Source organism: Echinops telfairi, unplaced genomic scaffold (assembly GCF_000313985.2).
Source record: "Echinops telfairi isolate 266 unplaced genomic scaffold, ASM31398v2 ScPeMD7_23;HRSCAF=83, whole genome shotgun sequence".
Classification (NCBI taxonomy): domain Eukaryota; kingdom Metazoa; phylum Chordata; class Mammalia; order Afrosoricida; family Tenrecidae; genus Echinops; species Echinops telfairi.
Window position 1 is genome coordinate 74,737,477 of NW_022103920.1, and position 23,983 is coordinate 74,761,459.

General features: G+C 35.2%; 1 protein-coding gene across 4 annotated transcripts in view; it reads right to left on the bottom strand.

Annotated features, from left to right (window-relative positions):
• The window catches only part of SNX13 (sorting nexin 13), an 89,745-nt gene that overhangs the window by 64,303 nt on the left and 1,459 nt on the right, over window positions 1-23,983 (bottom strand). For 2 of the 4 annotated variants that reach the window (XM_030885240.2, XM_030885239.2), the window contains exons 2-7: window positions 19,102-19,214; window positions 15,416-15,518; window positions 13,521-13,610; window positions 12,433-12,554; window positions 324-445; window positions 129-230 (exon numbers count right to left, since the gene is read on the bottom strand). In XM_030885240.2, coding sequence (XP_030741100.1) covers window positions 129-230; window positions 324-445; window positions 12,433-12,554; window positions 13,521-13,598 — 424 coding nt within the window. In that variant the 5' untranslated portion in view covers window positions 13,599-13,610; window positions 15,416-15,518; window positions 19,102-19,214. Of the gene's footprint in view, window positions 1-128; window positions 231-323; window positions 446-4,490; window positions 4,508-12,002; window positions 12,017-12,077; window positions 12,098-12,416; window positions 12,555-13,520; window positions 13,611-15,415; window positions 15,519-19,101; window positions 19,215-23,983 lie in introns of those variants that run through there. The other 2 variants (XM_030885238.2, XM_045288738.1) reach the window with 2 other exon arrangements.

Consider the following 23,983-nt stretch of genomic DNA (forward strand, 5'->3'; position numbering starts at 1 on the left):
AATAGAATAAAATGAAAAGTCTCGTTATTATGTTCTTTTTCACCCTTCGATTTTTCTCATTGGTTCTAATTTGTCTCTAATTGACATGAACAGTCACTGTTCTCAATAGAGTTAAAGTCAATAGTAACCTTCTTCATCTTTGGGAGAAGTGCAGACTAGATCACGGCAAATTTCCTTCTCCATTTCAACTTCAACTTCAAAGAAGGTTTCTACAAGATCTTCTGCTGTACCTGCAGACAAAAGGAGATACAATTCAAGATTATATGTATTTGATAAGGAAAACATGTTCAAATCCTCAGTTTCAAATAGAATAAAAATGTTACCTTTTACTTGATCATCTTTCTCTGTTATTTTCTGTTGAGCTTTTCTGAATACTCGCAGATGTGTGCCAAAATCATCTACAATGCGTGTAGTAAAATAAGGTTGCCAGTCTATTTCTTTTGACCTTACAGAAAACACATCATATGACAGCTTTATAAAAACATTTTTATATGAAAATACAAATCTACATAAATGACTATTAACAAACATTACTTAGAGACTGCATATCTATCTCTACAGAGGCTTTGTTCATTAATTACTATATTTAGCACTTGGCTTAACAACATCTACTTCACTAAGTTTTCTAATAGTTTCATTTGAAGTAAGTTATATGTCTAAGCTTGAAAGTATTATCTAATTGATTGAAATAAATGGGAAAATAAACTAGTTTTTCCAATTAAATCTGAAATGAGTCTGATAAGAGGCAGATTGCATAATCGATATGGTCAGAGACAAGAATATCCAAGGGATTCTCAATATGCTTACTTTTAAAAGAGTGCTTGTTGAACTATTTATTTCCTTCTGGACCTGTTCTCAGTTTTACATATTCTTCATTTTAGTTAAAAACCTCAAGTTCTGAACTAAATACCACTGATATGAATATGAATGATTTGTTTGAGTATGATAGTACTTAAAATCTTGGCTATCAGAAATAGCATATAAAAATGTATAAAACAATCTAAAATACCAGACATGAAAGCGTTTAGAATACCCACATGAAAAAGATGTTTACTGCTTTTAAAGAGCTAGCCACTATTCTATCTCAAATGCAACACAGGTCTCAAGAAATATTAAGGAAAACATAACACTTTCTGGTAATTCAGTACATCAGTGAAATAGACAGCAAAAGAGATAATCTAAAAGTAATATGTATTTGTCCTTAAATAAAGTGAGATTTATAACAAAACTTTTTCAATGCTACTTTTCTTAAAATAGCACTAAATACAATCTACCCTTTTAAGAATGTAACACAGATATGGAAGACAAAGACCATATCCATAATGATGCTGGAGAATGGAGGAGCATGAACCATAATTTATTATGTTAATAATACAAGCCAAACTGACCTAAGGTAATGTAAATTAAGGATTGATATTTATAATACAATTATGCATATAAGCATATACTAAACAAGATAATAATCTTCAGCCTCAACCTACAAACTAAAACAGACTTTTACACGGACTTGGTATCTTGAGTCTTTCTTACTAGTAAGAAAACACCCCACAGTCTGTTTAAGCTTCCTTCTAAAATCTTTAAATGAATGTTTATTCAAATTTATCTATCCATACTTAAAATTTTTATAAGAACAAAACTCTATATAGGCTATTGAAAAATCTATACTTAAATTTTAAAATACTGTTAATAAATTTGCATTGCTTGCTAGTTTTCACTCATTTAAAATGGTAATACATTATAATGCACTAAAAAAGCTACAATTATTAAATTATCATGGGGACTCTACTGACAAAGCTTTAACTGCTCAGATCAGATTTATGCCTTTGATCGTCTGAACTTTCTACATTTTGGGTTTACATTGTTTTTGTTTGGTTATAGTAGAGTGTATCTCAGAGGTGTCATGTCAATGGAGGTCACCCTCTTCAAGCTGTGTCCTATGCTTTTCCTTTTTTCGGTGTATGAAACCAGGACTGATGAACTTATAGAAACAGCAAGTAGATTAAGGGGCTCATTGTGCGTGAGATACAGTCATGGTGGTGGTGGGGTAAAAGGGAGAGGATGTCAAGGAGTCCATGTAGAAAAAGAATGATTGGAAATAGACTGTGATAGCAATTATACAATTCTACTTGACGCAACTGAAATATGGTATATGTTCTATGTATTAAATCCCAACTAATAAAAATTGTTTAAATGTTAAAATTATATTTTGTTTGAAAATATCCCTCTCTCCCCCACATTCACTTGCCAATTCCCACTTACATTTTGGAATTCATCTCAAAATGACAATTTCACCCAGAAGTCTTCAATGACTACCCCTACCTTCTCCCTTTTTGCCTCACACTAGTATGGTTCCCAGCCTACATATTCTTACAGCACAATTACTTTACTTCATAAAAGGCTTATTCCAACAAATTTAGAAGTATACAATATCTAATCATTTATATTACAACTACCCCTACCTTCTCCCTTATTGCCTCACACTAGTATGGTTCCCAGGCTACATATTCTTACAGCACAAGTACTTTACTTCATAAAAGGCTTATTCCAACAAATTTAGAAGTATACAATATCTAATCATTTATATTACAACTGTTCTGTTTCACAAACTCAAATAAAATAAAATTTTGGAAGGCGTTTAAAATCCATCTCAATTCATTATACACTAGTAACATCTAACATGAGTAAAACTTAACAATCATTACAAATATATAAAAATATTACAAATTTTAAATACAGGTTTCTTCTTTCAATGTTTGTGAAGTATGTTGAAAGTGGAAAAGACTGAATGTAAATCTCATTTCACATACAGGTGTCTAAATTAAGAACTATACTACACTGCTTCTCATTTACAGAGTAGGAGGATGACTAACAATTCCTAACCTTTTCTTAATCTTAGAAAATATTTGTGTGGCCATTGAGTACTTAAAAAATTATGGTATATGATAAGTATGTAATAAAGGGAATGTTATTAAGAATCCAATAAGATAACTCACTATATGTAATAAGTCACACTTCCTCCTACTGTACTCACAATGAATGACGCTTCTTAATAGAATTCATTATTCTTAAATGATGTTTACACTTAAAGCTCTTTTACAATTTGCTTAAAATATTCCCCCTGTGACAAGAGGAAAGTAAAAGGAAATAGAGGAAACTACTAGGAGGCAAAGGGCATTGACAGAGATCTAAATACAGGCATGTACATATGTAAACATATTGATATGATGATAGGGAAATAGATCTAGGTGCACTTATTTATAGGTTTAGTACTAAGGTAGCAGATGGACATTGGGCCTCTAATCAAGTACTCCCTCAATGCAAGAACACTTTGTTCTATTAAAACTGGCATTCCATGATGCTTACCTTCCTGACTCGATCACTGAAGACAAAGCGGGTGCCTAAGCAAATGTGGTGAAGACAGCTGATGGTGCAGGGCTATCAAAAGATATAGTATCTGGGGTCACAGCTGATGGTGCAGGGCTATCAAAAGATATAGTATCTGGGGTCTTAAAGGGTTGAAGATAAACAAGCAGCCATCTAGCTGGGAAGGTACAAAGCCCACATAGAAGAAGCATACCAGCCTGTGTGATCACGAGATGTCAATGGGATCAGGTATCAGGCATCAAAGAACAAAAAAATCATACCATTGTGAAGGAGGGGGAGTGCAGAGTGGAAACCCAAAGCTAAGGTGACCAGATTTAAAGCGGGACACCATTGACCGGGGGCGGGGATGGGGTTCTTGATTAAAAATTTGGTCTATATGGATCAAATAGACCATTCCCTAGCTTGTGCATTCTTTCAAAAAATTGGGACTTTTTTAAAACGCCAAAAAGCGGGGCTGTCCCACCAAAAGCGGGATGTCTGGTCACCTTACCCAAAGCCCATCTGTAGCCAACTGGACATCCCCTTCCACAAGAGTCGCGGAGAGAAGAGCCAGTCAGGGTGCAGTATAGCAATGATGAAACATACAATTTTCCTCTATTTCTTTAATGCTTCCTCCCCTCCCACTATCATGACCCCAATTCTACCTTACAAATCTGGCTAGATCAGAGGATGTACACTGGTACAGATAAGAGCTGGAAACACAGGGAATCCAGGACAAATAAACCCCTCAGGACCAATAGTAAAAGTAGCAATACCAGGAGGGGAAGGGGAAGGTAGGAAAGAAAGGGGGAACTGAACACAATACTCTACATATAACCCCCTCCCTGGGGGACGGACAACAGAAAAGTGGGTGAAGGGAGACATCGGATAGTTTAAGACATGAAAACAATAACAATAATTTATAAGTTATCAAGGGTTTGGGAGGGTGGGGAAAGGAGGGGAAAAAATGAAGAACTGCCACCAAGGGCTCAAATGCTTTGAGAATGATGAGGGCAACAAATGTACAAATGTGCTTGACACCAGGGATGGATGGATGGATTGTGATAAGAGTTGTACAAGCCCCCAATGAAATGATTGTTTTAAAATTCCCGTGATTTTTTATCTACTTAAAAAGGGGGGGAGGCTATTATACCTTAATGCCTAAACCAAACCAAACCCACAGAAATCAAATTGATTCCAATTCATACTGAGAGTAGAATGGCTCTTTAATATATCCAAGATAGTAAAAGTTTACGGGAACAAACAGCCTCGCCTTCTTCCTGTCTGTAATATCTACTTTCACTATTACTGAAACTCTCACTCTTGAACTTTAGAGACTGCATTTTCTATATAATAAATAGGTGATCACATTCAACTCTACTTTGAAAAGATAAAAGCTATAGTAGCAGTCTAAAGCTTATATATTGTAGCAGAATGGCTGCAAGAATTAAGGTTAACTGGGAATGCAACAAGCAATGAAGTTTTCATAGAAGCACCAAAGCAAAAGCAACACTATAAAGAATACCTTCATGACTACATGTTTTGCATCTCCTTATTTCCACCTCTAGCCTCACTATCCTCGTCCGGGCCTCCAATATGTCTCCCCACATTCATTCTTGTCTCCTCCTCTCCATTCCACTTTCCACAGAAAAGTCAACTACAAATACAAACACAACAGCATGAGAGGAGAGGTTTAAATTCCCTTCAATCATATTCCACTGATCTGAGGACTAAGATCTAATGCATCCTTCAGATGTGGCACAGTGGGGCACGTGCTTACCTCCTCAGCCTCATTTGTCCCACCCTCTTCCTTCCACTCTGCTCTGCAGACTCACAGGCTTTCTTTCCGTTTCTCAAGCTAAAATACGCCTCTTTGGACCTCAGTACCTCAGTGCAGACTATGCTCTCTGCCAGGTTGGCTTGCACTACCCACTCTCCACAAAATTCCAACCCTTACTCACATTCACCTGACAATTCCCATTTACATTTTAAAAGTTCATCTCACATGTCAATTCCACAAGAAGTCTTCACTGACCTCCCTCCTTTTCCCTATTGCTTCAAACAATGTCTGGCTCCCAGGTTATACATTCTTATAGTACCATGCTTTTCCCTTTACATACCACTTACAACTTGTAGCTAAACATTCAACTCCTAGAGTAAAAATCTCAGGAAAGCAGGAAGTGTATCTGCTCTGTTAAACTGTGTCTCTTTTATTCATAGCTGTAACCCAATAGAATCTCAAATCAAACCAAACTCACTGCCATCGAGTTGATCCCAACTTATAGTGATCCTACAAACCAGATTACAAACTGGAAGATGACGTCCACATCTTTAGATAACAGCCAAATTAGATCATTACTTAACTGCCTAACCACAGGAGAATCATGATCCAGCCATGATGACATAAACGCATTACCTTAACCATCAGAACTAGCATTATTCTTTCCTCCTACATCAGCCTTCGTACCACCAAACACACCACTAAAGCGAAATACAATGGGATGAACTTTTTAATATTGACATAAATCAGAAATGTTACATAACAAGAGAATAAGTGAAAAGTAGACATATTTCAGGACTGAAAGGGATCTCAAATAATTACAACAAACTGTAATATTATAGAGCCAGAATTAGATCCTGGTGGCATAGTTGTTACAAGGTGGGCTGTGATCCACAAGGTCTGCTAATTAACTATTGTAATAATCGAGAGTTTGGTAAGATCTGATAAACATTTTATCAAAGAAGCATGTTCAATTTGGAGAGCAGGAGCAAAGATAACATGAAAGCCTCATTTAACAAGAATTTAATGAATATTCACCATTCTATCATGTGTAAAAAATATTTACATATATGTATATATATCTTCTTTCTTCTTTTTTTTTCCCTTCTACCCCACTATCATGTTGACACATGGTTCACATCTCAGTAATTCCTCTCAGATTCAATTCTATTGATCAGAGAAGACCAGAAAATATACGCCCAACTCATCATCCATTTAGAACCCTTACTATTCCCCTGTACTTGTCTTTAATAGCTCACCGCTGCCCCCCCCCCCAACACCCTCCCCTCCCATCCCCTCCAGGAATCACCAGTCTCATCATTTTCTGCCCTGTCGCTGTTTACATAAGATTGCCTATACTGCCTATCTTGTATAGGTAAAACCCCTTCCCCAAAACAAAATAGAGAAAAGAACATACAGTTCTTTTGTAGTCAAAAGTCTATCAGGATCCTGCCACAGAGCAGATGAATACCTCTGTTAAACAGAGAGACGGACATATTATCATGTATCAGCCCACTCCCCTTTTCTCTCAGGGCTCCATAACCCAGGTCCTGCTTGTTCATACATGTATATAAATGCAAATGCAACAAGGAACCAGACAGATTTTGGGCCGCAACATAAATCTTAACTTCAGTACAGGAACGGTTTTGTTCCAATAATGTGGCATTGTATGATACTCACCTTACTGACATGATCACTGAAGCCAAAAAAGGTGCCTAAGCAAATGTGGCAAAGAAAGCTGATGGTGTCTGGCTATTAAAAGATATAATGTCTGGGGTCATAAAGGCCTGCAGTTAAAACAAGCAGCAATCTAGCAGGGAAGCAACAAAGCCCACATGGAAGAAGCCCACCAGCATGTGTGATCATGACCAGCCTGTGTGATCATAAGGTGTCAATGAGAAAAGTTATCAGAAATTCAAAAACAAGCCAGTGATGACGAAATTTAGAAATTCCACAACTTCTTCAAAATTGATGCAGTCAAGATGTACTGATTATAACTGGTGATTAGAATGAAAAAGTTGGAAGCAAAGAGAAAAGATCAGTAGTTCAAAAATATGGCCTTGGTGATAGAAACAAAGTTGGAAACCCCATGATAGAATTTTACTAGACCAACAAATCCATTCCAAATGAAATTTTTCAAAAACATAACCATCAAATGTCCCCATGCACCTCACCAGATAGAATGTATAGAAATCAAAGTAACTATATCTATTAGTTCTGGTTGTGCAGATTAAACATTGAGCTGATATTCTCAGGTTCAGCAGTTCAAACCCACCAGCTGCACCTTAGGAGGGCCCTATAGTGTCACTGTTACTCAGAATCTACTCATAGACAGTGAGTTTTTGAGTGAGAAAAGATACTGGAAAAGGTCACTATCATCAACCAAAACGAGACCAATTGTAGAATGGATCGCTCATTGCACATATGAAATTTCAGGTCGAAACTAAAAAACAAGAAGTAAAACAAGTTCACAACGGTAAAAACAGCAAAAAAAACACACCTGTAGTATTAGCTTACCTGAATTTAGAGGCCATCTCAATAAAATACCTGATGCACTGAACTAATGACTACAGATCAAAGGACTTATAAGAGCTTATTAAGAACATCATTAAAAAACAAGGCTCCAGGAATTGACAGAATTTGTCAATGCTTCATCAAATTGATGCAGCACTGGAAACACTCAATAGTTTATGCCAAGAAATCATCCATAAAATTCATAATTGCGCCCATTCCAAAGAAAGGTGAGCCAACAGAAATGGGAAATTATCAAATAATATCATGAATGACATAAAAATACAATTCTGCTAAAGAGAATTCAAAAATGGTTATACCAGTACTTCAAAAGGGAGTACTAGAAACGCAGACCAAATTCAGAAGAGGACATGGAAGGACAGCATGATATTGCTGACATGAGGAAGAATCCTGGCTGAAAGCAGAGAATACCCAAAAAATGTTTATTTGTGTTTTATTGAGTATTCAAACGCATTTGACTGGGGATCTTAAATTATGGATAACATTACAAAGGAGAGGAACTCCAGAACATGTAGCTATGCTCATGTGGATCTTATACATAGCCAAGAAGCAGCTGTTCAAACAGAAAAATGCTAGGTGGTTTAAAACCAAGAGCTATATTATATGAAGAACAACACAGCATCAGGATTGGAGGAAGGCTTATTTAACAACCTGCAATATGCAAATGACAAAACCTTGCTTCATGCAAGCTACAAAGATATGAGGCATTTGTTCTAAGATCTAAGACTACAGTATGAATTAAAACTCAATACAAAGAAAACCAAAAACATTAGAAATGGAACGATAGACAATATTGTGATAAACAGAGAAAAGACAGAATTAAAGATTCATTCTACTTGGGTTCCAACAATGTAATTAGGAGGCATAGGTTACTATAGACGAGGAGTCCTCAAACTTTTTAAACAGGGGACCAGTTCACTATCCTTCAGACCGTTGGAAGGCCGGACTATAGTTTAAAAAAAATTATGAACAAATTCCTAGGCCCACTGCACATATCTTATTTTGAAGTAAAAAAACAAAATGGGCAAAAACACCTGGCAGGCCAGATAAATGTCCTAGGCAGGCCACATGTGGCCCGTGGACTGTAGTTTGAGGACCCCTGCTATAGACACAAGGAATCCATGTCTTATCTACTTAGTTATAAAGCTTAATGAGTAATAAAAGAGGTAAAACTCAAATTCAGGACTTCAGATTCTCAAATATGTTCTTTTCTTTATATTATGCCTCAAATTTTAGTATTTCATTTTATACTCGCATTATCTATTTCTCCAATTGAATAATATGAGCATTAGAATCCAATGGTTCTAAAGCTTTTCAGGGTTCATAAGCCCTTTTAAAAAATGAAATCTATGGCAACACTCAAATAGAAGGGGAAAAAAACCATCCGAGGCAATTTTGCATGTATTTTCAAGGTTTTGCATGTCCCTGGATAAGAACCATGTAAAAGATTGTAAACTAAAGGACTGAGGTGATAACTTAACCTCTTTTCATATATCTCACGGTACAAAGGATTAAGGTAAGCATGACATGAAGATTAAAGATGCATTTCAATTACTGTAATCAGATCTAATTTCCTGGATATAGTTATTGAAACTGGCCTTGGGCAATCTATTAAAATGCTTATTTTAGTAGTAATAAAAAAGCCAAGGAAGACAAAAAAAATTAAAAATCATTCATAAAGTCCAAAGAAACAGCAATTATTTAGCTTAATTGTACGCTTGCAGCTTTATTTCATATCATTTTTTTTTGGCTTGAAGTATACCAAAGTTCTAAGGGAAAAGACAAATCAACAATTTAAACTAAAGTCAACTGAAGACTGAATAAACCTGGCTTTTCGTATAGTTACCCATATGTTTTGTTTGAATGGAAGGGGCGAGGAGACATAAAGGAAAAGAGAAAATGTTTAGGAGATCAAACAGAGAGAGAGAGCACTGCAACAAACCAAAAGGAGGATGAGGACACAAACACATACTGCTTCGTGGTTCCATGGCTGACAGGGAATAAGAAAAGAGCATCAGACGGTTAAGAACAATCTGATTATAATTTCAACTCTGCTAACTTAGTTAATAATCTTGGACTAATCATTTAATTTTTCTGGACCTTAACTTTCTCATCTATGAAAATTACGGGGTTTTTGTGGCATACAAAGTTAAAATCTAAATTCCTTTACAACTTACACTGTCACCAGCATTACTTTCACTCCATTGAGCAAGGAGTTCATTTGCTTTGGTTTTCCCAGTACCTGCTGGTACAGTGTAGGTATAGAATGTTGTGGAATGAATCAATGAGTTTGAACCTGATAATGACCCTCTGGGCACACTGAACAGAACAGGTGTTGCTGTTTTTACAAAATAAAACACAAGGTTCAAGCTCTCACAGGCAAGTGGTGGAGTCAAGATGCATACTCAAGTCTTCCAGGTATCTTTAGAACTATAAAACATGTCATATTTTAATACACTCTTAATAGATACAAGAATAACAAAACTCCTACTACCACCCTATCAAAGAAAAAAAATCATCAGAAAAGAACTGCTACAGAAAGCTGTTAGTGACTGATTATTTGAAAGTCATAGGAAATATAATTTCAATAGTTTTGCATATGAAATAGAAGAAATAAAATCCGATTTCTTACTTTATTATATCAATCATATTTCCTGTGTTCTAAAGAGTTAGTCCATATCAATAATTATAGCTGGCTAGTTAGTAAATGATTGCTGCTTAATAAGAGTTCATATTTATCTCTAAAACTAAGATTATTGTTCAAACCACAAAAGCCTTACTGAAGGGCTACTCAATGGTCTGATGTTGAGGAACTAAGCCTTTCTAATCTAAAGATTTGTGATCCACTGAGTTATAGAGAAATGCAATGAGATTCTTTGTTCAAGAACAACAACAAAAAAAAGTGGTCAAAATCCTAGGGCAAATTTTTATTCTCTGAAGACTCTTAAAAAATTATAAACGTTAGTTTGTTTTTGGTTTGGAAGTGGAGATTGGGGAGAAGGAAGCTAGCGACCAACACTTTTAGATTTGATAGTATAACTCATGACCTGTCAAATAGCCTCTTGCCTTAAGGTTATACAGACTAATAAGGCATTTTTGTGTATGGTGGGGAGCACGTCCTTTTAACCACAAAAAAATTTATAAACTCATCAAATTTGAAATCCTTTCTTTGAAATCATAAATTTCTAGAGAACAATTTTTGTTTCATATAATGTTGCTATATAATACAAAATGAGGCTTTTACAAATAAAAATGAAAATAAACCTCAATTAAATAGATGCAATGCCAAAAATAAAACCAAAACTAAAATGACTTAAGTGCAATCACAAAGCCTAAAATATTTTATATGAAAAATAGTACATAGTAGATTTCGCAAGATAAAAATTTCCCTATATTTCATAGGAGAAAGATATACAAAACAAATGTGTGCACAAGCAAATGTGGTGAAGAAAGCTGATGGTGCCTGGCTATTAAAAGATATAGCATCTGGAGTCTTAAAGGCTTGAAGGTAAACAAGCAGCCATCTAGCTCAGAAGCAACAAAGCCCACATGGAAGAAGCACACGAGCCTTTGTGACCACGAGGTGTTGAAGGGATCAGGTATCAGGCATCATCAGAACAAAAAAATCTTATCATTGTGAAGGAGGGTGAGTGCAGAGTGGAGACCCAAAGCCCATCTGTAGGCAACTGGACATCCCCTTACAGAAGGGTGCAGGGAGGAGATGAGCCAGTCAAGGTGCAGAGTAGCAATGATGAAACATACAACTTTCCTCCAGTTCTTTAATGCTTACTCCCCTCCACTATCATGATCCAAATTCTACCTTACAAATCTGGCTAGACGAGAGGATACACACTGGTACTGATAAGAACTGGAGACACAGGGAATTCAGGACCAATAATGAGAGTAGGATTACCAGGAGGGGAAGGGGAAGGTGGGGGAGAGAGGGGAACCGATCACAATGATTTACATATGACCTCCTCCCTGGGGGATGGACAACAGAAATGTGGGAGAAGGGAGACGTCGTACAGTGTAAGATATGACAAAATAATAATTATTTTATAAATTATCAAGGGTTCATGAGGGAAGGGGGAGCGGGCATGGAGGGGGGGAAATGGGGAGCTGATATCAGGGCTCATGTAGAAAGCAAATGTTTTGAGAATGATGATGGCAACAAATGTACAAATATGCTTTATGCAATGGATGTATGTATGGATTGTGATAAGAGTTTTTAAGAGCCCCCGATAAAGTTATTTTTAAAAATTCAATTGAAATATATACGTAACTTCTAAAATAAAAAATGTATGCAAATAAACTGAATATTCTCCACTGAATTTCTATTAGCTACAAGCCAAAGGTGAGAGAACAATTATATTGAAACTACACTGGGAAGAGCAAGTAATACTAAAACCAATTTGTACAGTTCTTAAAGAAGAGTATCTGAAGTAAGAGGAAAAAAAGTTAGGGGAACAATACTTTGAAAAGTCACCTAATTTAACCTAAAAGAAGAAATTGGCATACAGACTGAGTGAGCAGGGCTTAATCAAAATAAACGTTCTATAAAAATCACAAGTCTGGGGTATTTTAAAGTGTTGAGGAGGCCTTGGTTCTATAATCTGGGGATTACGCCATAATAACAATTCACTATTCTACTTTTGAAACTTTTAGTAAACAGCCCCCCTCCCATTTAAGTCATTTTCTTTATTAGTGCAAACCACTTATATAAATATTTCTGCATAAATACAGTGCAATAATCTTACCTAGTAGCAAACTGAATGAGTGCATTTTGAAGAGTCTGCCTAATTTCAAGAAGAAAAGATTCATCATCACTTAATGTATAATACCAATACTGGACATAATCCCTCAAGGAAAACTGGATAACCTAAAACAAAAATAGTGGGGGAAGATAAATACAACTTTTTAGCATTTAAAAGGAAAATTTGGCAAAATTAAACCAAAGAGGATTATCTCCCAATTTATATTTAACCTCTACTTACCAAGTCATGGTGCTAAATAGCTGCCTTGACTATAAAAGTATCAACATAAACATCATTTCATAAATTTTAGAAATTAATATGGTGTCAACTCATCCACTGATCTTTTTTTTTTAATTAAAGTATTATTGATGACCAAACTCCATTCAAATCCAGGGAAAGATAGAGATAGTAGAAAGAAAGAAATTTTTAATACTATAATAAAGAGTTTGACTCAGAATGATGGAATAAGATGTAAAAGAATGCTAATGGATCCGAATTCCCCCAAAAAAAGCGTTTTCTTAAGATATTATCAGATTCGTCACAGTTTAATTGTAAAAAGGTCTGAGGAGTTCACTAAATTCTACTGATGCCGTTGATACTGCCAACAGTATTCAGTTAATAAATACCAAATAATATAATTCAATGATGATTTTTATAATCTGATCAACTAAATATAGAATAATCTATGAAATATTAGAACTAGAAGTACACATTATTTACAACAAATAATATAATCAAATAAATATAAAATATTTGGGGATAGGTATAATTTTCTTACCTAATTTAACCTTCTTAGTATTTTATTTTATTTTTTTACTTTCTTAGTATTTTAGATGAAACTAGGTACTTCCATTTTTAAAAATAAAAAAAGTAGAAAGTAACATCTGATTTACCAAAGTACTAAGCCTATTCATGAGCTAAAAACTAATGCTTTAACAATACATTACTAGCAATATTATTAAATATGTTTTTTAAATTTTTTGGTGTTACAATGAAATTCCAGTATATATTTTAAAATAAGTAGTTCTTAGCATTTTCAAAAGAAATACATCTGATATACAAGATATGGAATCCAAATACCACATACTTACTTGCTGGAGTGGTTCATCGATTATGTTGGCACCTGTCAATCTTCTATCAATCTTAATTGTCCTGGCTTCTCGTCTCATTTCTTCTAAACACTTAAAAGAAACCATAACATTTTACTTGATTTAAAATATCCCTACTTTATGTCTCATCAAATACTCATTGTAATATCTCAGTTATCATTCTCAATAATAACCTTATATCTTGAGACTCCAATAAAGCAAAACACTAATTTTCAAATTAGCAAAACCAGACACCTGGAAGGGTGACTGGATGAACAGCTACTGAAGCGCTAATAAAATCAGCAAGTATTTAGAATGTGAGAAAATTGAAAACATTTACGTATAAATGACTATACCTCAATTAAACTTTAAAAGTGTAAGTTGATGTTTTATTTGAGTCAAATTAATCATTGCCGTTCTTGAGTACTCCCGTCTCTACTCTCCAAATACTCACACCCAGTCCAAAAGAGTACCATTAACTACCAAACTAATAAATTCCACTAATTTAATTTAAGGATGATTTATGCTAAGTAGAGAAATTTGCCCTCTCTATTTATCCCCCATCTTCCATTAAATCATCCAAGAGGTCTGGGAGTAGGGAAAAGGCACATACAGACTATACAAATCAAATTGTACACACACATGGTTCAAGTCATAATATTATAACCACAACTATTCTTTTTTCATGCTTTTATCAATGGTGAATTAAAAATAAATAAAACTTCTCTTTTTTTACATTTCTATAAAAATGAATTATAAAAACTTAAATAGTCTTGACTGATTTACTACTGTTTAAACATTAATTCCTACATGTTTCCCATTCACTCTATGTTCTACTCAAATGAATAAAAACAATGGGTGGATAAGAAATAGTTTTAAAAAGAAATGGTTCATTTTCTCAGACAGACTTTTGAACATAGTAAAAAATACTTATTAACAGGAGCTCTAAAGAAACAGAGAAAAAAATTCAGAGATTAAGAAAAAAAGTTGTAAGTATTAGGGGAAAATAGCTTATTTATCAATAAAGATTATGGCAGGGGTCCTCAAACTTTTAAAACAGAGGGCCAGTTAGTTCACTGTCCCTCAGACCCGTTGGGAGGGCCAGACTATAGTTAAAAAAAAAAAAACTATGAAAAAATTTCTATGCACACTGCACTTATCTTATTTTGAAGTAAAAAATAAAATGGGGCAAAGACACCCGGTAGGCTGGATAAATGTCCTAGGCAGGCCGCATGTGGCTCACGGGGCCATCGTTTGAGGACGCCTGAATTATGGTATCAACTCTAGGCCAGCTATCTCTCTTTATACAAGATGAATTCACCTATCACAAGAACTGAAAGCATACAAAATGTGAAGTCTACTTATAAGCCACAATTCCAATTTAATTTATAGAGTAATGATATTGAATAAAGAGAAAAGAGGAAAAAGCACCACTTAAAATGATTTAAGAATTATTCCTGAATTATTAAAGTGATAGTTATTATATCACTTAATTACAAGGTATTTTTCTAGGTATTTTGATGAAAATTGTCAACTATTTTTGAGGAAAGTGTCAACTACAAAATATATTTCAGTAAAAATAAAATGCTCATTGACATTCCTACAGATGAAGCACAAGATATTTGGAATTTTTATGTTAAGATAGCAATAAAAGATCCCAAACTGAACTAACTGATTTGGGTATTTTCCCCAAATTTACTTTCTCACTGCTTATATACAACACTGATAGAATGTTTTACTTATCTCTTCTACTGCACTTTTTAAGACTTAACAGAAAGTAGATCAAATACTTAAAAAGTAACAATTAGTGAACTATAGGGAAATCTGCTATATTATATACAGATGATCACACTATAATCATTGCAAAGAATTTGATTGTGGAGTTTCACATTCTTTACCTTAGGAACCCCAGTTGATGTTGAAGGAAGAAATGAGTGCTCACACTGCTCTAGGTACTTCTCTGAATTTGTTTTTCCAAACAGGAGAATAACCACAAAACCTCTAAAAACAAAAGTGCAATTATAAACTTTTTTAAATGTTAGTTTTATGTAACACATTTATCATTAAGTACATCTTTCAGATTTCACAGATAGCTTAAAAGTGTGTGTGCGATACATGGTAAAAATATTTTGCTCTGAAGTTTAAGCCAACTATAAACATTAACGAATTTATACAATAATGTTTTTCAAAATGAGTCAGAATCATCTCAATGGCAGTTGGTTTGGGTTTGGTCCTTCAAAATTACAATGAACTATATTTCAAAAAAAAAAATCTCAGGCAACAATGGAAAACAAATTGAAAAAATAATCTCAGGTAACATTTTCACACTTCTGGAAAATGAGCATTCATTAAATAAGTAAGTTAGCTAATTAGCAAGGATAAAAACAAATGAGATATGTTATAGCTAAATAATATATTTCTGTACTTCTGTTAACTGATTTAATGTGATATTAATAAATTTAATTTGTGACTATTCATAATGAATAAACAAAGGCTATACAGAAAAAGTTATAATTTCCATAAATAAGCCTGGAAAAAAATGCAAATACATCCCCAAAGAGGGCTAATTTTAAAATAATAATAGAATAAGGGAAGATAAACACTGGTTTAGAAGTACTTTACTAAAAAAGATTAACCAAGTATTAGAATATTTTTATATTTAAAATTTTCCAACATTGGCATTTTCCAACATTTAAAGCCTCATCAAATAAAAAATGGCTCAACAATCAGAATAGTAAGTGAAGATCATGTCAATTCCATTTTTAAAAAAAAGAGGAATTAGTTCCCATAGGAGGGAAAAAGCACTAATTCTTCTCAAACTTGCATTTTAAGTAAGAAAAAAATGCATTTTTAAACTTATAAAATTTACCAAAAAACATACTAAACCTAAAATTCTTTAAATTATTATAAATTAAGCTTATTTTACTTAAAACTCAATTTTTGTTCTTTAAATTCACAAGACATTATAAAATTATAACAAAAAGGGATGATAATTCTCTGTAATAATAGCCAAAACAAGAAAATTTGACTTAAGAAATGACCACATACACACACACACACACACACACACACACACGAACACACACACACCACCGCCCAGAACCATTCTGGATAAGGTAGGAATACTTAAGTGGCCAATTTCCATGAGAGAAATTAGGAGGACACATGCTAGTATACATAATCAGAAATATCCTTATTAGGACAGTGAGTATCATGGAGATCAACACAGTACGGAATAGAACATATATTAGCTCATGTTACATACGATACACCAATGACCTTGGAATTTCAAATCTTAACATTACCTAGAGAGGCTTTTGGTGCCCTTTTCTATATCCTTCAATATTCAATCATACCCAAAATTTTTACAGAACTTTGCAAGTCTCCAAAAGATGCATTGCAATGTTCCTTGATAAAGTAGCAGGCAAAAAAGGAAACACAAAGGATTGTGAGACCTTGAAATGAATAATGAACTCATCAAGCACCTCTCGTTTCCAAATGTTACATCCTTCACCAAGGGCTCCTAGGGCTCGTGTGTGTGCCTAAGAAGCTGGAATCACTCACACACACACACACACACACGTTCCTAGGGCTCCTGTGTACGCCTAAAAAGCTGGAATCTCACTCACACACATTTTGAAGTACAGAGAAATACAAGTCCTTTGGAACTCCTTCCCTTACTCTAGTCAAGTGCTCCCAGAATTAGTAAAATTTGGGGGAAAACATTCCCTTTTAGACAAACTTCTCTTAGGAACAAATCATATCCTTTTCAATCAGTAAAAACAGCATTACCACTGTGTGGGAGAAGTGCACCAGTACAAACGTGGCAACCCATTCTGGCCTTCAAAGATGTAATAATCTCAGGTTTTCACACTTCCGGAAAATGAGCCTTCATTAAAGGCTCGAAGGTGTGGCTTAGGATTATGATCACCAAAAAAGCCTCATTGTCATTGACTTGATTCCGACTGATGGTGACCTGACTGGACAAGGGAGAAGTGCCCCTGTGGGTTTCTGTAATTGTTAACTGTTATAGAAGGAGAAAGCCACATCTTCCTTCCCAGGAATGGTGGGTTGGTTGATTCAAACTGCTGACCTATGGTCAGCAGCCCAATGTGCTGGCCTACTGTGCCAGCAGGGCTATGATACGAAGCAAAATCAGCAAACTCAATGTCATCAGGCGGATGCTGACTCACAGCGACCCTCTAAGGCAGGGTAGGTCTACCCTTGTAAATTTCCAAGACTGTAACTGTTTAGGGGAATAAAAAGTCCTATCTTTCTCCGGCAGAGCAGCTGATGGTTCAAACTGTGGAACTTGGAAATCAGAACCCAATTCCTAACCAACATGCATGAAGGACTCTTCGGATTAGGCGGGCATTAGGTTGCAAATCTGTGATAAGGTTTTTAATAATCTTTATTATCATAAAAGGTATTCTGAACTTCATGAATCTAACTGCTACAGTTTATCAAAAATTCAATATAATTTCAGTTTATGTATTTACCTTGAAAATCTCAAAAGTGTTTTTGTATTATCACAAAACTTTATACCTTTGAAAAACTGGTTTTATTTCCCCTTTTACCAACATTTCAGGTATAAAAAATTAACAAAAACCATCACTTAATTTCATGAATATCTCTATTTTACTTTTTTACTTGGTAAAACAAACTACCATATATACTCGTATATAAGTCAAGTTTTGTTTTGTTTTTTTATTTTAAAAGTCATTTTATTGGGGGCTCTTACAACTCTTAGAACAATCCATACATCTATTATATCAAGCATATTTGTACATATGTGCTACCATCATTTTCTAAGCATTTGTTTTCTTTTTCTTTTTAATTGTTTTATTAGGGGCTCATACAACTCTTATCACAATTCATACATACATCAATTGTGTAAAGCACATTTGTACACCCATTGCCCTCATCATTCTCAAAACATTTTCTCTCCACCGAAACCCCCCGCAACAAGGCCCCAATCTTCCCCCTCCCTCCCTGCTCCCACCTCCCGCATGAACACTTGATAATTTATAAATTACTATTTTGTCATATCTTGCCCTGTCCGACGTCTCCCTTCACCCACTTTTCTGTTGTCTGTCCCCCAGGGAGGAAGTCACATATAGTTCCTTGTAATCGGTCCCCTCTTTCCAACCCACTCTCCCTCTACCCTCCCAGTATCGCCACTCACACTACTGGTCCTGAAGGGCTCATCCGCCCTGGATTCCCTGTGTTTCCAGTTCCTATCTGTACCAGTGTACATCCTCCGGTCCAGCCAGACTTGCAAGGTAGAATTCGGATCATCATAGTGGGGTGGGGAGGAAGCATTTAGGAACCAGAGGAAAGTTGTATTTTTCATTGTTGCTACATCGCACCCTGACTGGCTCGTCTCCTCCCCGAGACCCCTCTGCAAGGGGATCTCCAGTGATAAGCCGAGTTTTTCAGCACATTTTTAATGCAGTTTTTGTGGTAAAATTAGGTGCATCGGCTGATATTCGGGTTGGCTTATACTCAAGTATATAAATTTGTTTCAATTTTGAATAACAGGACATGGCATTTGAATTTTAAAATTATAATAAAGTATACTTACCCACCCACAAAGCAGAGGATATAAAATGCAAAATAAAATATTACAAAAGGTCCAAAAGTGACTAGGAAAAGGACAACGCCAAGGCTTCCCCATCCCCATATGGAAAGACTGGCCTGAAATAAAGCAAAAAAATAAATACAAATATAAATAAATTGTTATTCATATGAACTAGAGAACAGAACTTCAAGTTATATTTTTAATTCCTCCTTTTGAACATGTATGCCTGCCAATATTTATTAAAATATATATTTTTGGAACTATTAAATTATATTCTTAGAGATTTAGATACAAGAAATGATATGTATACTTGTATAAAGATAGTTATAAAGCATTAACTTTGTTAAATCAATAAATAACTGGTTGCATAGTAAAGGTACAATAAGATGGAGATAGATCTACAAATTTTGAATTTGTAGCATGGTAAATTACAACCCAATATAAAAGCCATTTATACATATCATATATAAAAAGTCGTGTATAAAAGATGAACTGAAGTACAAAAAATATTTTAGAATTTTCCTTTAAAAACTAAGCTGTAACAGAGACATTGAAAAAATGAAAATAACGAGGAAAGAAATCCTTATTTTATTAAAAGTGATACTTCTATTTTATTCAAATTAGGTACAGAAACCCAAAATTATATTTGCACATGTTTCAACTTCCAGTTAGTTACCAAAATTTTCCATCAACAAACATATCCAAGAAATCTCTATTCTTTAAAATAAATACCTATCTCATACAGATATATACAGTTTTATCCAATAAAGAATTCCTGCTGTAAAGGTCAAACTGTACTTTAGTATTTAAGTCATTATGAATAGATAAATGTATCCAATTTAGCAAGTTACTACACATCCATTGGTCTTGCACTGAGAGGTATACAAAGGAAGTATTTATCCCACTCCTGCAGTCAAGGAACAGAGAAGCATGTCTTATAGGAATGAAACAATTAAACACTGAACCAAAAGAAAATAATAGAAAGCATTATTAGATGCTAAACTGAAAAAAAAGTTAATAGCCAAAGAAGCTACAGAATAGACAATAAGTGCTACAAATCATGAAAGAAAGAAGAGTTTTATTTATTCATTCACTCATCAGCCATTGACTGCTTCTTATATGCTAAGCACGGTGAACCGTGAAAGTGCTAGGGATAAAAAACAATAAAAACCTCACTGCTATCCAGTAGATTCTGACTCATAGCAACCATGTAGGATAGTATTAAAACTGTCCCTATGGATTTCCAAAACTAACACTATGGGAGTGGAAAGCACTGTCTTTCTCCCGGGGTGTAGTTGTTAGTTTCAAACCGCTAGCCTTGAGTCTCACAGTACAACATGTACCACTACGCCACTGGGGCAAAACATGTCCTTATGGACAAGGAAATTTCAAAAGTTGACAGGGAAATTACCTATCTTTAAAGTCCACCTTCCTATGAAATTTTCAACTCCCTGTAGTAGATCATCTTGTTTGAGGATAATAAAGCTCAACTATTATTGAGCTGGAGTGGGGTGAGGAGAAAATGGTAGCTGGCATCCAGTCAGCCCCTGACTCATGATCCCATCCACAACATAACAAAAGGCTACCTGCTCTTGGCCATCCACAGGTTATAGGTTCAACCATAATCATCCAAAAGTTTTTCACTGGCTGATTTTTCAGAAGTAGATTTCTAGAACTTTCTTCCTAGTCAGTCTTGTCTAGAAGCGATACTGAAGCCTGCTCATCATCAGGGGAACATGTGAACCCCAAGGACAAAGAGATGGTGGCAGGTTACACGAGATCTATTGGCCAGAAATCAAACCCTGGTCTCTAGTACAGAACACTAGAATTCCATCACTGAACCACCAACACTTCACATTAAAATAAGTAATTCTCCCCATTTTAATTTCCAGCTCTGACCCAAAATACCTTATTCATATAGTCAAAATCTAAAAAGCTCTGGAGACCAAAAATTGGCCAAAGCCCATACTTAACATACTACATAGCACAATTCATTTCCTTTCCCCAGAATAATTTAGGTAGTCAAGAAGGTAATGTATAGGAAAATGTTCAAAAAGTATATGCTCTGGTATGAATACTACTAGCAATCTAATTCACATTTACTATGTGTTAACTGTGTAACCACTATATGCCTTTCCTTCCTCAACTGTCTCTGGGGAATAATTAACTGATCAAGATCAATTTTAGCGTAATCCCTACTGTTATTCCTAGTTTAAAAAGAAAGGAACAAAGGTACAGAGGTTTTAAAAATTGTCCAAGGTCACACAGAGCAAGATTGGATCCTAGGCAAATTCCAACTCCTTAACCAACTTTTAAGCTTGCCAACTGACAACTGCCTAAAGTTAAGGACAATAAGAAAAATTCTAAAATTAAAAATGATTGCTTTCTACTATCAAAATATTTATCCGCTTAATATGTTCCTAAGAAACTGGTTAGAAAATGATTTGTGATAAACAAATGTAATAAATCGTTGGTCTAAGCATAAAGTACATAATCTTATTGTTTGAAAATCAGTTCATCTGGAATAGAAAGAGGAGTCAATGAACTACTGTTCCCAGACAGTTACTTGCATCAGTTTGGCCTTGAGCTCAAGGACACACACACAAATGAAGATTCTATTTTCCCAATAATTTTCTGTGAAACTTCTGAGATCATCTCTCAAGTCAATTTCAACTGTAGCAGACTGGGTAAGCAGTTCTGCTCATAATTGCACAGCTAATTAGAAGCAGCGCCAGGCCCAGACTACCCTGACTGCATGTGGAAAGTGGAGGCTAAGTGGAAACAGCTGTTTCAGATCAGATGGGAACAGACTGTGGGAGGACCCACAGTTAAGGACCTTGGACTTTGATGCGAGTCTCAAGTGCAAGTCAACCACTCTCATAGTTATTCACTTGGTACAGTTAAATACAGTATGATACAAGGCAGACAGCCAGAGAGGGCTGAGCGTCTTAAAACTGACACTCCTTCAGCGCTAACTTAGATCACAGATATGGAACACAAAATAACAAAAATAAGTAGCCATAAGAAAATGGCCTGTTTTCTCTCAACTTTTTACAGCTACAAGAACTAGAAATATCTTCACATAATAATTACAACTGACTATATGCTCATGACATGGGAATCTGTCTCATTTAACATTATAGTTCATTTAACCGGGGCCTAGTACATAGAAGCTGCTTGCTTGCATGGAACTAATTTACCAAATAGAGAAGTGAAATGAAGGGAAAGGAAGAAGAATGTGAAAAAGAAAACATCCCTGAGTTAAGATGATGCTACTTCACCTTATTTAATGCTAAGGCTTTAGGTAAAACTATACACTCCTACCAGCCTGCACCCCAAATTACCCAAGGGCTTGGCATTTTTCTCCAAAGGAACTGATGCTAGTCAACTTACCCTGACACCAATTCAAAGCATTTGCTTTCTTTCCAGGGAAGCTGCTACCTAGCAGTTAAACAAGGATTCAGTCGTGCAGCAGGTCAACTGACAATCCTAAACCCATTCTTAATTCTCCAGTGACAGGAAGATCCTCTTCCACTCATCTCTATTTAAGAGGCCTAGTTCATCATGGCAAGAATGATTATAAAGACTGGTGATAGTGTGCAAGTTTTCAATCCAGCTGTGTACCCAGGATGGATACAGGGTCTGTGAAAAGGGTGTATACTTGAATCAATCACTCTAGTTTCCAACCTCACCAACCTGCCAGTAGGCAAAATATGGTGGCCACTCAATACTTGGTGAGTTGCTACTCCCTCAACTTGGGGCATCTGTAAGTTATACAATAAAATGCATCGGCTAACACCCAAAGAAGGAGAAAAGGCACAAAACAACAACAGAAAAGCTACCTTATTTGTGTTTATAATCAAATTATATGAATTACAAAACACCTATACACAGTTTAATATAGTAACAGGTATGCAAATGATAATAGCTAGGTTAAGTAAACATGTCACTGTACCTTTTACAGTAATTTTGCAGGCATACCTATGCCATCATACATCAGTGAATTACAGACTCAAGCAAGTACATTATTGGGGGGGGGGACAAAAAAGACATGCATTTAGCCAATGTTTTCTTTTATACAAGAAAAGCAGTGAGTAAAATAGGGAAGTGACAGGAGAGCAGAGAACAACTCTCACCTAGTTTGTATGCAGTAGGCTTCCAAGCAAACATTCAAAATCACAATTTGTAAAACTACCAAGGTTTCCTGAATTTTTGACAAAAAGTCAAAGTAAATACACAAAGATGTGAAAAGTTAATCAATGGTGCTTTCTAAAAAGCTTATATGTTTATAACCAACTGCTGTTGCTACGTTTCAATGAAAATATATATCCTATCATCATAAAAGTAAAAAATATTAGGTTCCTTCAAAGCAGGAATTTTAACATTTGGAAAGCAAAACATACGAAGTGGTAACAAAACAAAAAATCTACTTTTTTCAAAGCTATGTATTTAAATTTTTTAACAAAACAACCTTATCACCTTCAAAGTATTCCCCATTACATTTATTTTTTTTTATTTTTATTTTTTCCCCATTACATTTAATACATTTGTCTAATCTGAGATTCCATTCTTGGAAATATTTTTAAACTCATCTGTCTGGATGGCTAACAGCACCTCCCTCGATTTTCCCTTCACCTCTTCTAGTCATCAAATCGCTGTCCTTTCATGTCCCTCTTCAATCACGGGGCAAAATAAGACGTCACACAGAGCACGATCAGATGAGTAAGGTGTGTAGGGGGAGAGGTATGCTGTTTGTTTGTTTGTTCATTTTGCCAAAAACTGGCACACCTAGATGGCTGCCTGAGCAGGTGAATTGGCATGGTAACAGAACGAGTCCCCTGTCTGCCACAAATCAGGCCTCCTTTGTTAAAAAAAAAAAAAAAAA